The sequence below is a fragment of the Drosophila suzukii genome, chromosome 2R (assembly GCF_043229965.1).
Source record: "Drosophila suzukii chromosome 2R, CBGP_Dsuzu_IsoJpt1.0, whole genome shotgun sequence".
NCBI classification, from domain to species: domain Eukaryota; kingdom Metazoa; phylum Arthropoda; class Insecta; order Diptera; family Drosophilidae; genus Drosophila; species Drosophila suzukii.
Window position 1 is genome coordinate 12,986,261 of NC_092081.1, and position 16,841 is coordinate 13,003,101.

A 16,841-nucleotide genomic window follows, 5' to 3' on the forward strand; every position below is an offset into this window, starting at 1 on the left:
ATCCTATATATTTTTTTTACCTCCTCCTATGCCATGTATACCATGTATGTAAGCCGACAGCAACCCTCGATGTTTTTTACGACTGTTTTGTTTTTGTTTCTGTTTTGATGGAAATTCGATATTTGCAACACGTATTGAATTTTGATCAGGCAATATGAAATATCTTTTCAGCAGGCTTTTGCCTTAGCTTCCTTGGTTCCACCGTAGAGCATTGATTTAAAGAGCTGGCTATTGATTTTTACGGGAAATGCCCCAGAAAATCGGCTGAGGGAAAGACTTTCCCCGAAGGGAATGCCACTCGACAGCAGATGCGTATCTGCAAACAATTAAGAAATTGTTAAATGAAATTTCCCAAAAATTCCTCAACTAGGGCTTCCGATTTTTCCCCAATGCCCTCCCCCCAAATGCTGTTCTCTAGATACACAAGTGTGTGGGATTGTTTCTTTGCCCGAGTCTTGTAATTCTATTAGTTACAAGTTGTGCAGTGCGAAAGAGCTTTTTGCTGTGGGAGCCACCTCAAATGAAAGCAAATTAAAAAACTTTGCAATTGCAGTTGATCGGGACTCCCCTATTTCTGTCTTTATAAATCGTTTCCCCCTGGGTTTTTATGCCGGAATGTATGGCAATCGAAATCGAGTGCAGTTGATGTGAGAAATTGAGATACCGTAGAATGGGGTTACTCGATTTGTTTCACCGGGTATACGAGTATTTACATGCAACTCTTTGGCCCTTGAGCTCGACTTGGCCTGGCATAAATGCCAAAAGCGTCATAGAAATCCACTCCAGACGCGTATGGCGTATGCTCCACTAGGTATGAGTGTGTTTCGGTTACCCTTCAAATGGAAACGGCCATCATTTAACCGCCAGACAGATAGACATGGAGACTGGGGGACTGGAAGACCGGGAAGTTGGGTTTTTGGAGGCGCTACGTATGATGATGGACCAAACTGGATGGAAAAAGGGGGGTGATTTGTATGGTACTTGCGTCGCTGCGCATTTGTGTGTCGGTTTATATATATATACTGTATAGGAAAACAAAGAAAAAAAAAGAAAAACAAAAATGATTTATCACTCGGGCCGCTTGTATCTGAGCTACGGTTTGTCCGTTGACTTTGACGGGCCGCCGACCAAAACTCCGACCAACCCCTCCTCCCTCGACGCCCCTGACAATGCGTGAGGATTACAAAACAGCAACTCATGTGCATGATGAATTAAATTAGCAAAAAGCCAGCTGGAAATGGTAGAGCAATCCCGCAAATCCACAAACCATTTATCGACACAGTTTTTGGTTTTTGTTTTAAAAAAGTTGTTCATTTCATTTGCATTGTTCGCTGGCGAAACAGAAAAATATCTTTGTTGTTTGTTGTTGTTTGTCGTAATAGTACATAGATTTTTAAATGTATATATAGTATATAAATAGTTGTATTCACAAAATTGAATTATCCATAGGGTTATACAATATCGTAGAGCTGCGTTAGAACTAAACTTAGGGCTGATCATCGTATATTACAAAATGATAAAAATAAATAACAGTTTTGGGCTTTTATACTGGTACAAGTGTCTTATGTGAGGGGTGTTTTGTGTTTTTTTTTCACCCCGATTCTTTTGAATCTCAATAGTTTCAAACTGATTTGCTTAATTAATGACGAGTAGGCGAGTGTGTGCTGAAATAAATGCTCTCTCTTTTCGTACGTTCTATAGGCAGTTGTTAAACATTTACTCGTATAATATATGCGTAGATATACGTACTTTGGGGGGCCATACATATGATGTATGGATGTATATAGAGTGTACCTCATACATAGTAGTTCTTTAATATCAGTAGTTTGCTTTACTTTACACAGTCACGTACATGCAGACACGCACATTGATATATCCATGAATGTACTATATGTACTATATATAATTAGCTATGCATATTGTGTATGTGCCACGCCAGTTTGCGAAACTTTTATTACAATTATCGTTAGTTTTGGTAAGCGTAAGTGTTTAAAATGAGCTTTCTGTTTCTGTTTCTGCTTCGGTTTCGGCCTTTGTTCATTTCACCGCCCATATTATTATTACGTTGTAGTTAACCGCGGAAAATCTTCCTGGTTCTCTCGGTTTGCTAGCTAATTATTTATGCTTTTTACATACAGGTTACAGATTACTTGACAAATGCATTTATCGATTTTACGGCTGTGGCATACAATTTACATGTGTACTTGAATGTGATTATTGAATTATCCCCATACGGTTACAAATTTGTATCTCTGTATCTATATAAAGGTGTTTCTGCTTCTGTATCTGTATCTGTACTTGTGTATATCTATGTTTGGGCAGTAAATACGGTATTGAGAGCTATTTACAAATTGATGCAGGAGAGATGCGTGGATACATGGACAGCTATTCCGGTTTGATGGCAATTACCAAGTCAATTATTGAACAATCAATTTGGGGTACACTAAGTCTCTGAGGGATGCAAATGCAGCTTGGCCCTGGGCAACTCCATTGGGTACTCGGGAATCTTTATACTCGAGGTTCTGGAGTCCAACTGATTAAAACCATATTAAAAAGTTATCACAAATTCCCCCCTCGGGCAATTCTCGGCTAGGCAAATGCCAGATGAAGACCAAAGTTCGTGCTCATGTGAGGGAGAAAACTAAGTTTTGCTGTGGTAAAGTTTTGAAACTTTGAAATGGCATTGTAGTAAGTAACATCCCTGCTTTCACTTTCTCCCTTTCTCCCCTCCTCAGCTTGGGTACACACACTTGACATGACCAAGGCCCCAACTGCATCTGTATCTTGTATCTTGGGGCTGTGCTGTGTGTTTGTTTAGTGCATCTAAAATGACTTTACACTGGATAAACAAAATGATATACGTTAAAATCTGGCTGGCTAGTCTCAACTTCCGCATCTCGTTTGTTTTTCCCCGCCTTTCCCTTAGCCTAACTCGCACATGTATTTTAGTAATTAAAATTATGCACAGGAACCAGTCCCTAAAGAAATCACTGTCACTCTCCCAGAAAGCGGTCGGTTTCGCCCCCTCTACACCAGATACGCCTGGACATGAGGTCCTTGCTGTTGGCCGGAAACGGCTGTCGGATTTTGCTGCTGTTGCTGCTGTTGCTGCTGTTGCTGCTGCTGCTGCTGGCTGGCCTTGGAGCCCAGGGTTCCGGCCTGAGCCTGTTGATGATGCAGCTGCTCCCGCTTGGGCCGCCAGGTCTGTGCCCTCTGGGCAGCCTCCATGCCCAGGGCTCCCGCTGCCGGCATCATCAGCATGTGCTGCTCGTTGTCCAATGTCGAGTAGTCCGAGTCGATGCTGGAGTATATGTGCTCCGAGGGCGGCCGCATCCCATGGTGCTGGTAGTACTGGGCATGCAGGTGATGGTTGCCATTCCCACCGGATCCCGATCCAGAGACCGATCCCTGTTGCTCACCCCGTCTCTGAGGCCTGGGACTGGGCGTGGCCGTGGTGGCCGTGGAGTAGTTCTGTTCCGCCGGCACAGAGGCGGTCACAGCCACAGATTGTGGAAGGGGACTTACCCCATCCGCCGGTCCGCAGTAGGCGGGTGGCGGGGCCTGGCGGTACAGCAGGCCAGGACTGGCCGGCTGCTTCACCCGCTCGTGGCTGTGATGGTCCAGCTCCAGCGTGTAGTTGTTGCCCCTAAAGGTGGGATAGTCCACGGGCAGGGCGTAGCGCAGCTTCTCCCAGAAGTGCCTATCCGAGCGGCGGATGCGATGGACAGCCGATGTCTTTAGGTAGGGCAGCAGCTCTATGTCACTCTCCGCCTCGAAGGCCACCTCGGGCTCCTCGATGATCACCAGTTTCTGTGGCCTCCCACGCAGGGCGTCGTGAACGGAGCGCCGGAGTTCACAGCGTGCCCACTCCGTCTGCAGGAAGTTCCGGGTCAGCAGGATGACCACTCGCCGCGAAACCCTCGTGGCCTCCAGCAGCTGGTAATGGGTGGCATCATGGGCCAGATCCCGATGCTGCAGGCAGACCCTCAGCGGAGGTCTGCCCGTCTCCAGCTGGGCAGCCAAGTGCTGGCACACGAACTCCGAATCCTTGGCGGAGTGGAGGAGCACGGCATCGTACAGCTTCTCCGACTCCTCGCAACGTGGTCCAAACACTCGAACTCCATAGTGGGCAAACAGCCAGATCCTAAGGGATTCACGGAAGGCGAAGACCATGGCAATGACCACCAGCAGGAAGACAAGAGCCAGTGCAGCAGCCAGCAGGGGAATATAGGATTCGGGAATGCCATGCTGCAGCATGGAGCCACCGGAGTAGTAATCCGTGCAGGCAGCACCCGTGGCATTGAAGTCCAGCTCCCTTTTCTCCAAAGCTCCCCCATTCGATGGGCTATCCTCCAGGCCGGAACCTCCAGTTCCCGAACTGGCTGCCATGCAGTAGATATCCTGGGCATCCTGGACTATCAGGGCATTATCCGCCACATAGGCGGTGAGGGCCTGAAGGAACTGACACCGGCAGCTCCACTGATTCCTGCCCAGGCTGATGGAGCGCAGTCTTGTGCCAAAATGGGTGGCATGCATCTGCCAGATGGGCAGAGTAACCAGACGGTTGCCATCAATCCGAATCAGCTCCAGGGCGGCCAAAGGAGCCAGTGTGGCATTCTCGATGGTTGTCAGCTGGTTGTTCTGCAGATACAGTTCCCTCAGGGAGGAAAGCTGCTCGAACTCGTAGCCATGCAGGGTGCGCAACTTGTTGTCCGCCAGGTGGAGCAACTGCAGCGAGGCCAGGCTGGCAAAGGTGCGATTCTGGATGGCCGCCACCTGACTGCCATTCACATACAGAGCTCGCAGGTTCTTTCTGCCGATGAAAGCATGATTCTTCAGCACTGGGAAGTTGTTGCCATCCAGATAGACCACACTCGAGTCCATGGGAACGCGACGTGGCAGCTCCGTGGTCTGCTGGCCACCACAATCGACCACATTGGTGGACCAGATCTGGTCGTGGTAGCAGGTGCAATTACTTGGACATGTCATTTCGCAGTCACAGGCATCGAAGTCACAGCAGTGACACAGGGCGAAGCAATGTGACTCATACCGGCAGAGGAAGTCCTGAGGACGCAGTCCACTCAAAGGACGAACTGCAGCACCGCGGGCATGTGGCATTACGCACTCAATGTTGGCCATATCCATCACCCGGGGATGCTGACGAGTGGTCAGGTTGTTAATCCTCTGCAGCCAGTCCATGGTGCAGTCACACTCAAAGGGATTACCGCCCAGGTAGAACTCGGGCAATGGCTTGGGAGCCACCACTGGAGCCACTCGCAATTGCTGCAACTGCAGCTTACTCAGCTGATTGGCATACAGATCCACTCTGGCCAGATTCGCCTTATCCACAAACGCATTGGGCTGCACATTACCAATCAGATTGTTGTTGATGAACAGTAACTCGATGGTGTTCGGTATCGACATGGGTCCAATTTCCGTGATGCGGTTGTGCGAGGCATCCAGGGTCTTTACCCGAATCTCCTCCTGTAGCTTGTAGTAGTTACCCAAGGCCTCGATGTAATTTCCATGGATATCCAGCCACTTAAGATTCGAGGGAATGAAGGCGTAATCAAACCACACCAAGTGATTCTCGGAAAGATTTAACCACAGCAGGGAAACCAGAGTGGCAAACACTCCATTGATGTCCGAAAGGAAATTCCTGTCGAGGCGAATGGCCTCCAGTTCGTAGTTCTTATCGAAGGATCCCCGTTCGATACTCTGGATGCGGTTCTTGGCCAGATTCAAGACACTCAGACGTGGCAAATCCTGGAACATGCCCACGGTGATGTTGCCAATCTGATTGTCTATCAACCGCAGACCCGTCAGCTGGTGGAGATTCTTGAAGCTCTGGTTGTCGAAGGTGCGGATTTGATTCTCCCCCAGGTCCAGAGTGCGCAACATGGCCAAATCCTGGAGGGCACGAGGAACCTCATTCAGCTGGTTGGAACTGAGGTCCAATTCCTTCAAATCCGAGCAGTTCTTGAACACAGCCGGCTCCACCACACTAATTAGATTATTATTCAGCGTGAGCTTGGACAGCACATAGAGTCCATTGAAGAGCTTGTCGTCCAGGGTGTGCAGACGATTCTCGGCGAGATTGAGGGTATGCAGATTGTACAGCGGCAGGAAGGCATTGTCCTCGATGTGACCAATGGAGTTGTTGCGCAGATTTAGGATCTGCAGGAAGTACAGCTCCTTGAAGGTGCGGTAATCGATCCGAGTCAGAGCATTATGGGCCAGATTCAGCACAATCAGCCGTATCAATCCTGCAAAAGTGGTGTTGTCCACGTGATTAGAGGTCAGCTGGTTGCCCGACAAGTCCACCACCAAAAGTTGCTCCAGTCGATGGAACAGTCCCTTAGGCAGTTCGTAGAGCTCATTCTGCTGCAGGTGGATTTCCCTCAGCTCCTTGGAGCCAGCGAAGAGTCCTTCAGGCAGGGTCTCTAGGTGGTTATTGCTCAGATTTACTATCCTCAGAGAAGCCAAGCCGGCTAAAGCTTCACCGGATAGTTCGGAGAGATTATTATAAGCCAGATTGAGGTGCTGCAGCCTCCGGAGCCGGGAAATTCCCCAGCTTTCGCTCACGGATCTCAGCTCATTGTGACTGGCGTCCAGGACCTGAAGCTCACTGCCAGCACTTCCTGTACTTCCGGCTCCGCAATTCATGTCCGCGAAGCCCAACTGCTCGGCAGTGCGAATACGATTGCGGGTGAGATTCAGCACCTGGAGATTGCCCACCGGACAGAGGAAGCCAGCGGGCAGCTGTCGCAGATTGTTGTCGCCCAGGTCCAGATCCGTGAGCTGCTTCAGGCCGCCCAGCGAGTCGGGGAAGAGCTCCAGGGCCCGCGTGGGACCCCATTCGCTGTTGTGGGTGCTCAGGCGCAGCGATTTCAACGTGGCCAATCCCTCGAAGGCATTGTTGGGCAGCTGGAACAGCTTGCACCCATCCAGACGCAGTGCCTCCAGGGTTTGCAATCTCGCAAACACGGCAACCGGCAGCGAGGATTCGAAGAGGTAGAGCTCGCTACACTGGATGGTCAGCTGACTGCTGCCATCGGCGCCCTGGAGATCGAGTCCTGGCTGCCGCTCGATCAGGCGGAGGGCGCAGTGCACCGAACTGGTGCCATTGTACGACCAGGAGCACTGGTTGGCAGGACCATTGTGCGAGGGTGAGACCGGGACTGGCGAGGCCACCGGCACATTGGACAGCAGCGAGGAGTAGTCCCCGGACAAGGAGACCGTGGCAGCGGCTCCTGTTCCGGCTCCCAACATGGCATTCGCATTCGACGACTCAACGCTCTCCTTGGGCGCCAATGAAGCTCCGGTTTGGGGCAGGAAACTCCAGGACAGCCCCAACAGGAGTAGCGGCAGGATCGCCGCCATGATGGGGTAATGTGTGTTTGGGAAGGGGGTCCTAGGGTATCTGTATCTCGCAGATACTCTAAAAGGGGTGTAGCTGGCGTTTTTCGTGGATTTATCTCTCACTCTTGGTCACCGCGAATTGACATTTTTCCGAGCCACTGTTGTTTCACTAAGCGCACATTTTAACTTGGGTGTATTTGGATTTTTGCACAACTCTCGTTTCAGCGCTATCGTGTAAAATTTCTCTTTCACTTGTTCTGTTTCTCTTCTTTTCTCTAAGATATTTTTTTTTAGTTAGTTGACTCTGCGTTTGGCGAATTGAATTGTGCGTGGCCCACACGTCCGAACCGTACGGCACTCGCACTCGAACTGTCTTCACGTTTGCCACAAACTGACGCTCGAGCCTCGAGTTTGCCGCTGCCGCTGCCACGGATGGCAAAGTATCTCGCGGATACGAGTGTTTCCACCGAGCAATGGCGCATGAGCCCTGCTCTCTGCTCTCTAAAAACGCAAAAAGAGAGTGTTTTTAGTTACCTTCTCTGCCGCTGCCTGGCGAAATGGCGCCACTGTTGCCGAGAGAATCTGAGAAAATGAGCGAGAGTATCTGTTTGAGTGAAAGAGATATTTTTGAGTGAAATGGTTGTCTGAATTTGTGAATCAAACGTAAACATTGACTGCGAGCAAACAGGAACTTGAAATTCAATTGGGAATAAAATTGCGTTTGTCAATAGGTAGTTAATATCACATAAATCAACAATTATTGCTAAATTAAATAATGTTTCTTTTAAGGGTTTTTAGTCATGACTCATTTATTTCAAAAGAGCCTTACATTTTTTTTTTGAAATTAACCCATTTAAGTAAGGTTTATTTTATAGGTGTTAGGAAGAACTTCCAGGTTTAAGAACTAGATTTGTATGTACTTAAATGTCGAAAACTGAGTATTCTTAAAATGTTTTTATAACAAATCTATAAATCTACATACTATTATTTACTATACAAAAACAGAACTCTACACATCAGAAGCATAGGCTGCTTCCATAATTTATTATGGCATTTTGTAAGAACATTAAAAGAATGTTTATCAATAAATAAAATCCATACTCATTTTTCTTATTAACCAAACATATTTAAATTATTACCCAAACAAACTTCACAAAACAATTTAAATTCCTGATTTTGGTTTACTGTGCTCTCCGCTCTCCAGCTCATTCATCTCCCGTATCTCGCATCTCGTATCTGAAAACTCTCCTCCGCTCTCTTTCACTCGATAGTTTAACCCGAGATTCTCGCAGAACCATTTCCCTTCCCCTCGAAACCCCAGAGACCCTGCTCTATACATGGAGATTGTTATTGTTACCATTAACTCACACGCGCCGCCAACAGCAATCGCCGCATGCATATCCGTCGGATACTTTTCCCAGAGTTCTGCATCTCGGCATCTTCTAATTGCCGCAGCTGCAGCAGATAATCAAGCGGCATGCCATTTTGTCAACGCTAAAAGATGTTTAACACATTGCCCCGATCGTTGCACTAGATGGATATCCACTATCCGAAAGATACGCAGAACGCACTGCAAGATGCGACTATTTATAGAGCAAGATTGTTTACACAATGGGCTGCAGTTCGTGTTTAGACAATTCGATATACTTAGGAGCAGCTAGCTGTCTAAGGCCAAGGCCGCCTGGAGAAGTTTTCGAGTGGCGAGTGGTGAATCGTTTGCCACCTCCGGAGTTGCGTACGCAAAATGTAATATTTATGAATGCTGCTGCCCTCATACCAGGCCAGCCATAAAACATTCTTTTAGGGGGTCCTATAAGATGGAACTTTTGTTTGTATGTGGAAGTTTCTCTAATGCATTTATTATTCATAAGAACTTTTTCATTAGGAGGCTGGGGCGGCACACGAGGCAGAAAAGACAATTCCTAGTGCCGCAACAAATATCCTAGGTGGTCGAAAAGGCACAAGAACCCCCAAGTTTCAACCAAACGCCACCCCCATTCTTCGGGTGTCCATCCTCTGTGACAATGAGAGCGAATGTAACTAAGTTAGTACCTTTGACTTGAGCTCGAACCTGACTCCCTGCTAAAGACACAACACACAGCACTGGCATTGTTTTTTCGAGGTGTCGGAAACTTGTTCAACTTGTTTTCATTTTACTATTTTTCCCACATCTCCTCAGATGAGTGTGGAAATGCTGGGAAGCTAGAATAGCAGCACATGTGTGTGTGAGTGGCTTCTGGGAATGCTGCAGGACACTTTGTTATCGTCCAAGGAGTGAGTCCTGTACTTACAGGGGTATTAAGTCGGAACTCAGTAGGGAAATAAGTAGTGAAGGGATAACGATTGCGTATCATTAATCCGAGAAAAATGTATTCTTGAATGTGATTCCAATGCGTTTCTATAGTAAATAAATAAATATGCAAGCAAAGGAATGGGGTTTTTAGTAGTAACAAGGAAAATGAATGCTTTAACATGATGTCAAAGATATCCTAAAGATATTTTAAATATATACAAAAATCCATATCAGTAGATACAAGTGATACGAATTTTTCAGATGCAATTCCTAATATTTAGTTGATAGTTCTTATTTTTATTTATTTTTTTAAAGTGTATTCCTAATATTTGATAGCGTAAGACAGCAAAACAAAGAGATTCCTTATAGTTCCAGGGTTATCAGGGAAGTCTATAGTTCATAAAGGCCCTTATCTCCTGCGATGCCACCAATAAAGTCATGTTTCTCTCTTGGATGTCTTAATACTTGAGGGCAATGTTCGGAATGTATTTATAATATTTATGTCTGTAGCCAGGCCAGAGGTTATCCCGCTGATATCTCTTAATTTCGAATATAGTATTTCGATTTATAGTGCGCAACTACAACCGAACAACAGTAAATTTAAATATGCATTAAATTGCGTGATAAATTGTCAGCTGATTGCTGGAAGCGCAGTCGTTGATGTATGCATAAATAATTAGAGAGCGACAATAAAATGAGTTGGCAAAGTTTAATTACTAAAGTGCGACGAGCTGGGCACAACTTTTCGATTAGTGGGTCGACCAAAGTCGATTTCCATGGACATGGACCATTCTGCAGGGTCAGTCAAAGGGGCAAATTGGCAAATTGGAATGGGGAATGAGAGATGGCAATCCCAAACAAATTGTGAAATGGCAAATGCTGCACAGACCGATATAAAATATGCCGGCTGGACACGGGATTGCTGGCCAAAAACTGAACTAAAAACAAATTTCTGGTGCCGCAGCAGCAGCTGAAATTGACAGTCTGGTCGGGGTTGGATGAGGAGGTTGGAATCCGATTTTTGGTAGGATGAAGGATCCAGGATGGAATCGAAGCGGTTGCCGGCACTGTGGAACAGCTTTGGCCTTTTATTTTCCTGTGAACCATCATGTGAGCCCTATCCGCACCGAATTGATGGAGCTTTGACAAAGGAAACTCCCCTTTGTCTCCTTTTTGTTCATTAACGGTCTCGTTTTGCAGTGCAAAAATGCAGCATGAAATGAAATCGCCCTGATTGATGAAATTCTCCAAATTGCATCTACTCGCCTTTATTGATGGGTTTTCCATGACAAACGCAACATGACAACAAACTTTGTCCAGCAAGTTAATCGGATCAATGTTGGCCAAATGCAGGTCGTTATTCGGCTCGTTTGCTCCCAAATTGGAATTAGAATGTATGCGATGGGAATGGCTGGACTTTTAAAGCGGAGGTATGTTATCGGATAAATCTGCATTTAACCTGATATTTAAGTGCGTCGAAGAAAGGGGAAAACTTACAATTGAATTACTGAAACGATGGAATAGGTATTTCACTGAGGTTTATAGGAGTTAAGTACTTCAGCTTCCAAACTAAATGGTCAGTTAACATAATAGTTATTGGATTTGGTCGTTAGGGATGGTTGTGGTTAATTAGAAAGGTATTTAAAAGCTTTATACAAATTGGCCATGAATGTTAAGAAACTGTTTAGATACTAAAAAAGTTATAAGTTATTAATGCTATCCGTTGCAAAAGAAATAAGTATTAATACTGCTAACGTATTTTTCAAAATGTTCTATATATATTTTAAAGTAAACATACTAGTGGAACCTTGTCAGTTTTACATCCTGACAACATTTTATTATCTATCTATCTAATCCCAATAAATGCTTAATCATTTCCGGAACTTTTATTTTTTTTTAGAAAACTGATATCCATAGCAGCTTCTTAAGTTCCTCTAACCCATTGTATTGGGAAAATTTTTTTGAGAATTATTACAAATTTGGAAGTAACCCGAGATCTATATCAACTTCTATATAATTAATTTGGTTTAGCCATCTCAATTCATCAAAACATACCTTTAAGAATTATTAAAAATTTGTAAGAAAACAGAGAACCATGTCAACTACTATACAATTAGTTAATTTCAGGCAACTTAAGTCCTCATACAACGTGTCATTGTAGCACAACACAACTCAGTTTTGTTGGGGCGATAGCAGGATGCCTGGATCTTGTTGTCAGCTTCCCAATACCCCCTCCCCTCCAGCTGCCGACAAGTGTGAAGATTGGGGGCTGCTGTGGAGGCCGCTGCTCACTTGTTTGCTGCTCCCATGATATAAATTGCACAGCTGAGCGGGCAGCATAATCGCATGCAATTATGCCGCACACAATCGCAACAGGCCAACCAGCCAACCAACCAAACAGCCAAACGGCCAAACGGCCAGCAAGAAGTTGGCTAAACTCGCCGGGCAACTCAACTCAACTGGGCTGGAAGTGGAAGTGGCAGTGCCAACAAGCTGGCACTAACAGGTGAGTGGGATGGGCAGAAGACTCTGAATTGGCAGGAGGAGATTGAGAGCATGAGGTTTTTTTTCGAGGAGGTATTCCATGCCCCATGCTCCGCTTTCCTCTACAATCGGGCTCCAAAACAATGCAGGCGAGAGCTGCAGTTTTTGCTGCCTCTGTTTTGTTTGTTGCACAATCTTGTCTAACTTTGTTTAGTCATCGCCCGGACTCCGGATGGCTCCTCCAGTTCAGGTTCTGAGCCAGTTTTCTGCCTTCTGTTGACTTTCGCCTCATAGTCCTGGTGCCTGGCTGATTTTTGAGGCCGCGTTCGCTTGGCCATATTTTGTTTCTTGTGCCGCTTCCCTTTTGCTCTCACTCTGATGATTGCAATTGGATGCACAAATGCTACGAGCGCGCCTCGTGTGCAGTTTTGATCTATTGATTGTTTTCGCCCATATCCATACCGAAATGCCTCCCCCTGGCTTTCCGACTTCCGACTTTCCGCCTCCGAATCATGGCCACTCCAATCCGGTCTCGAGCGTAAGCAAATATTGCATTTTGCGTTTTCCAATTAAACTTGAACAAGCGCCGAGCAATCGAAGCCGGACTAGAAGCCTTTTGTCTCCGGGGATTCCGTGCGATGACTGTGCGAATGTGTCGAATGTGAATCGAAACAGTGTTACCAAGTGTTAAACGACTCTTGGCCAAGGAGAAGGCAAAAAGGCGAGCGGAAAAGCAGTGGAAAAAGTCTGCAAAGGCTTACCAAGAGTTTTAACAGCAAATATAAGATTTTGGGAGTGTTGGTAAATCGGGTTTCGGCTCTAATCGACTGGAAGTAACGTTTTATCTAGCTAGAAATTGAGTAAAAGTAGCAAATAAATGGTAATAGATAATTGTTATATAGAGCATTTGGTGTGCACTTTTAATCTAATATTTCTAATCTAAATTTTAGAACATATTAGGTTGCTTAGATAGATTTTTAGGTCTTCCTGGAAAATTAAACGATGTGTTGTGTTGTATGTAGTACAGTCACCATGATGAAAAATATGTAGGCCTACCCAATAAAGTTTATAATATCATCCATATTAATATCTAAGAATATCTTAAAATATATATATAATAAATATATCTATGAAAATGTTCATACCGTCAAACAGTCATATAAGCAGAGAAACGGACATGGGAAGTTTGAGAAATAATATAGCTTACAGGATTGGTAGCTCTTACCATTTACATAATTTTGCAAATATAAAATAAAACGTTTTATTTTATGACTTCCGGAGTTAAGTGTTACCTATAACTATATAACTATACACCTAAGGCCGGTAAATAGTAACTTCAGTTCGAAACTTATACTGCAGTTGAATGAACTCGGTGGGAAAAGAGTTTCAGAGATACGAATCACTTGCAGCTGCCCAGTTGCAGTGTAAAACGATGGGCATAAACTAGAGCCCAGAACGACCTCCATTAAATTGCGTTCAATGATTAAAACCCCTCGACTCAACTACTCATTCAGGAAAGCCAGGCAGCACGGTTTTCCCGGGAAAGCGGCAAGTATAAGCCATAATTCTAAAAAGGCCTTAGACGAACCATCTGAACACAGTGAAAATAATAGCAATTACATACGAGTGGGCCAATAAAACCAGCAACTAGATAGGCGGACTTCAGCCAGGCGCACTCGAATCGCATTTATGGCACCACTTTAAGAGGGCGATAGGAATTGAGAAAAGGGGGTCTTTGGTAGATGGAGTGTGCCTTCAATTCGGACACGTGCAAGTCCCTCACTCTGAAGATGGACCTTGGAGTTTTCATTTAGCGACTTTCTGGCTGGCTGGTTGACCGCTTTCCCAAGAACTGTTACAAGGCGTCACTAAACTAGTTTACCGTAAACCCTGCCCCGAACTAAGTCAGCGTATAATAAATTACTCAGAATTTTCAGCCAGAGATATATAATTTCTAGTGGAATGCCGTGCACGTCCATAGCTCGTTAATTCGAAGAACTCAAAAATCATATGTGCGAGAATTTCTTATGCAGGAACAACTCCCCTCGAGGAACAAAAAGCATTCACTCGAACAAAACCCAAAAAACCGAGACAATTAAAACATATTTTTTTCGTTCCTTTTGTTTTGTGTTATATTTTTTTTCGATGGACGCCACACGTAACCTTGGCTGCATTTTAATCATCTTCTGGATTCTCCTGGGTTGAGTTGTTTGACGAATCTCAACGAGTCGGTTGCACGTGCTCGGTCTCTGCGAGCCACATCAATCAAAAATAATTTATATGAGAGCGGGCCCAAAGCTTGGCCATCTAAGATATGGCCAAGACACGTAGTTCAGCACATACCGCAGGTAATTCAAGCCCAAATGCATTGGACTTGTTCATTCAAAAGTTGTGTGTGCTTCGGAACATTTATAATTTACGAGCTCGGTTTTGGAATGGTAAGGTGTCCACAGCTAATTGATTTATGCCAGAAGAGTGTGAGCGGGAAGTCACTTCTAGAGAATTCAAATTTTTACCAGATATACCATTTATGGAATTCTAAAAGCAACCTATTGGTGGGTAGTACGTGCAATTGGGATGTCACGATTTGGTAGATAACCATTTTCAGCGCCTTTGCTCATGTCAGCTTTTCGGCTCAAAGGGTTAATACCTTTATCTTGCGGTTGCTTTAGGGCTGTACCACATTTTCTCTGGTATTTACAAAATATTTATGCCAAATGTCTGGAATATAGAACAGTAATTAGACAATCGAACAATTGAATGGCCTTAGCATCAAGGCAGGAAAATCAATAGCACCCTCTCTCTTTAGGGCACAAAAGAACTTGGTGCGTCCATTAAATTTGTCACCCGCGGCTAAGCTAAATGTCAAATAGTACTCACGGCCATTCCAGGATATATATGGTATAGACTTACACACACACTATGACTGGGGGAGAACAATAACAGCATCAATTTGACACGTACAGGCGCTAATGATGGGAATGGCCAGCCAACTGAACGATCGAATCCTGAATCCTGAATCCCGAGTCCTAGAGTCCTGAAGTCCTGTGCTGCGGACAGACCGCTCAACATGCCCACAATTGAACCACCCGGACTTGGTCCCTTTAGGAACTTTGACATCCTGCCGTTTCGAGCAGTCGAAATCCCACTCACTCATACCCCTCCGATTTTCACTGCTGTCATTTCCTGCTGGTGTGAGTTGACATTCTGAGAGTCGACGACTGCCAATTTAATTCCCATTGACAAAATGCACAATTGCCGGACACCATGCCGCTTTTCCCCCTCCCTTTCCCCCTTCAAGGAACTGAAATCGCCCTTTGTTCGCAATGTAACCGTTCTTGTAATTGTAATTTCTGCTGGTGACAGCCACAGAATCCACGCACACTTGCTATTAATTATTTTAGAAAATCGCTTGTAATAACAATAAATTCGCGCAACCCACTTTCGCAGACGTTTTCCTTTGCGCACACATCGTTTTCCGCCCACAACTGTTCAATTTTTCACGACATTCAAATATTTGCTATTTGGCATTGCCAAGGCCAATGGAGAATCGTTAGTTGTCGAATTGAGTGCAATCAAGGCAAATGTTTGCACTGGGCTTTCGACTGTCTGACATCGCGGGGAATTCCCAGCTAACCAATCCCAAAACCCATTCCCCATTTTCCCCGACCTGCCATACCAAACCACTTTCAATTTTGACGGCATATCGATTTAATAAATTTGCGTGTGGCCCTTGCGACAATTTGATTGACAACTAAGCTCGGCCCCCTCAGACAGTCGCTTGATTTGAGTTGGTTAGCCGAGTTTTTTTTTTACATTTTCCCTGGGATTCCATGGGCCAAGAGTTGGCAGATAGATATATACACACGATTGCCATTGAGATGGCATGGGGAATTGGTTTGGTTTTAAGCCACTTGGAAGGACGAAAAAAGTGAAATGAATACTTTGGAGGGCCAAAAGCCACTCTCTTGATTAGTTAGATCAAATTTTTCCCAATTGAGTGGTAGCTTGCAATGGAATTTAGGCATTTCAATTGCAGACCAACAGCTTAGCGATTCGAAATGAAAGCTTTTTTGTGTTTTACAAGAATATAAAGTAAAAAGTCAAGGCTTTTGTACGCCTATTTTGATGAATAAAATGGAAAATCTCCTCTTTTAATATATATCACTTCAAGTTAAAAGCAATTTCTTAAGACCTTTAATTTATTTATTATTTATTAAGACCATTAAAACCCTAATTTATTAATTTAGGTAGCCTACAAACCATCGTTCTATTGGTATTTTGTATATAATTTAACATAATCTAAGGTATACAAAGAATAAATACACATTTTTTTTTTTAATTTTTATATTCGATTCCCATAGTTTTGGCTTAGCCATTACTTATTTTTTGGCAGCTTGCAACCTTACATTATATTCATAAATCAAATGCTTCTGTGCGATCAAAGACCATAGACAGAAAATTGTTAACATCCGGGTAATTTAAATAAAATTCTGTTACCGTGTATCTGCATTTCCATTCAACAGACCTGGGTTTCCATGGCGGTACAAAAGATACGAATAGGCACCCGAAATAGACGGTGGCGGCAATTAAAATTAGAATTCACCAAAAGTGTATATTTAGGCGCGCTTAATTATGACCCTACCCCGGCGATCCAGGAGCATAATGAAGGTATTGAAAAGGCGTTGACATGCAACCGATA

General features: G+C 44.7%; 2 protein-coding genes across 2 annotated transcripts in view; both read right to left on the reverse strand.

Annotated features, from left to right (window-relative positions):
* The window catches only part of Obp56h (Odorant-binding protein 56h), a 97,033-nt gene that overhangs the window by 77,037 nt on the left and 3,155 nt on the right, over nucleotides 1-16,841 (reverse strand). The gene's annotated exons all lie outside the window — the stretch shown is intronic.
* On the reverse strand, nucleotides 1,283-7,743 carry Toll-7 (Toll-like receptor 7). The gene has a single exon (XM_017086367.4). It carries the CDS (start codon nucleotides 7,381-7,383, stop codon nucleotides 3,028-3,030), a length of 4,356 nt encoding a protein of 1,451 aa, XP_016941856.3. The 5' UTR covers nucleotides 7,384-7,743; the 3' UTR covers nucleotides 1,283-3,027.

Bases quoted from the DNA above. Each gene is read 5' to 3' on its own strand.
- Toll-7 (XM_017086367.4), bottom strand. From the start codon at position 7,383: ATGGCGGCGATCCTGCCGCTACTCCTGTTGGGGCTGTCCTGGAGTTTC.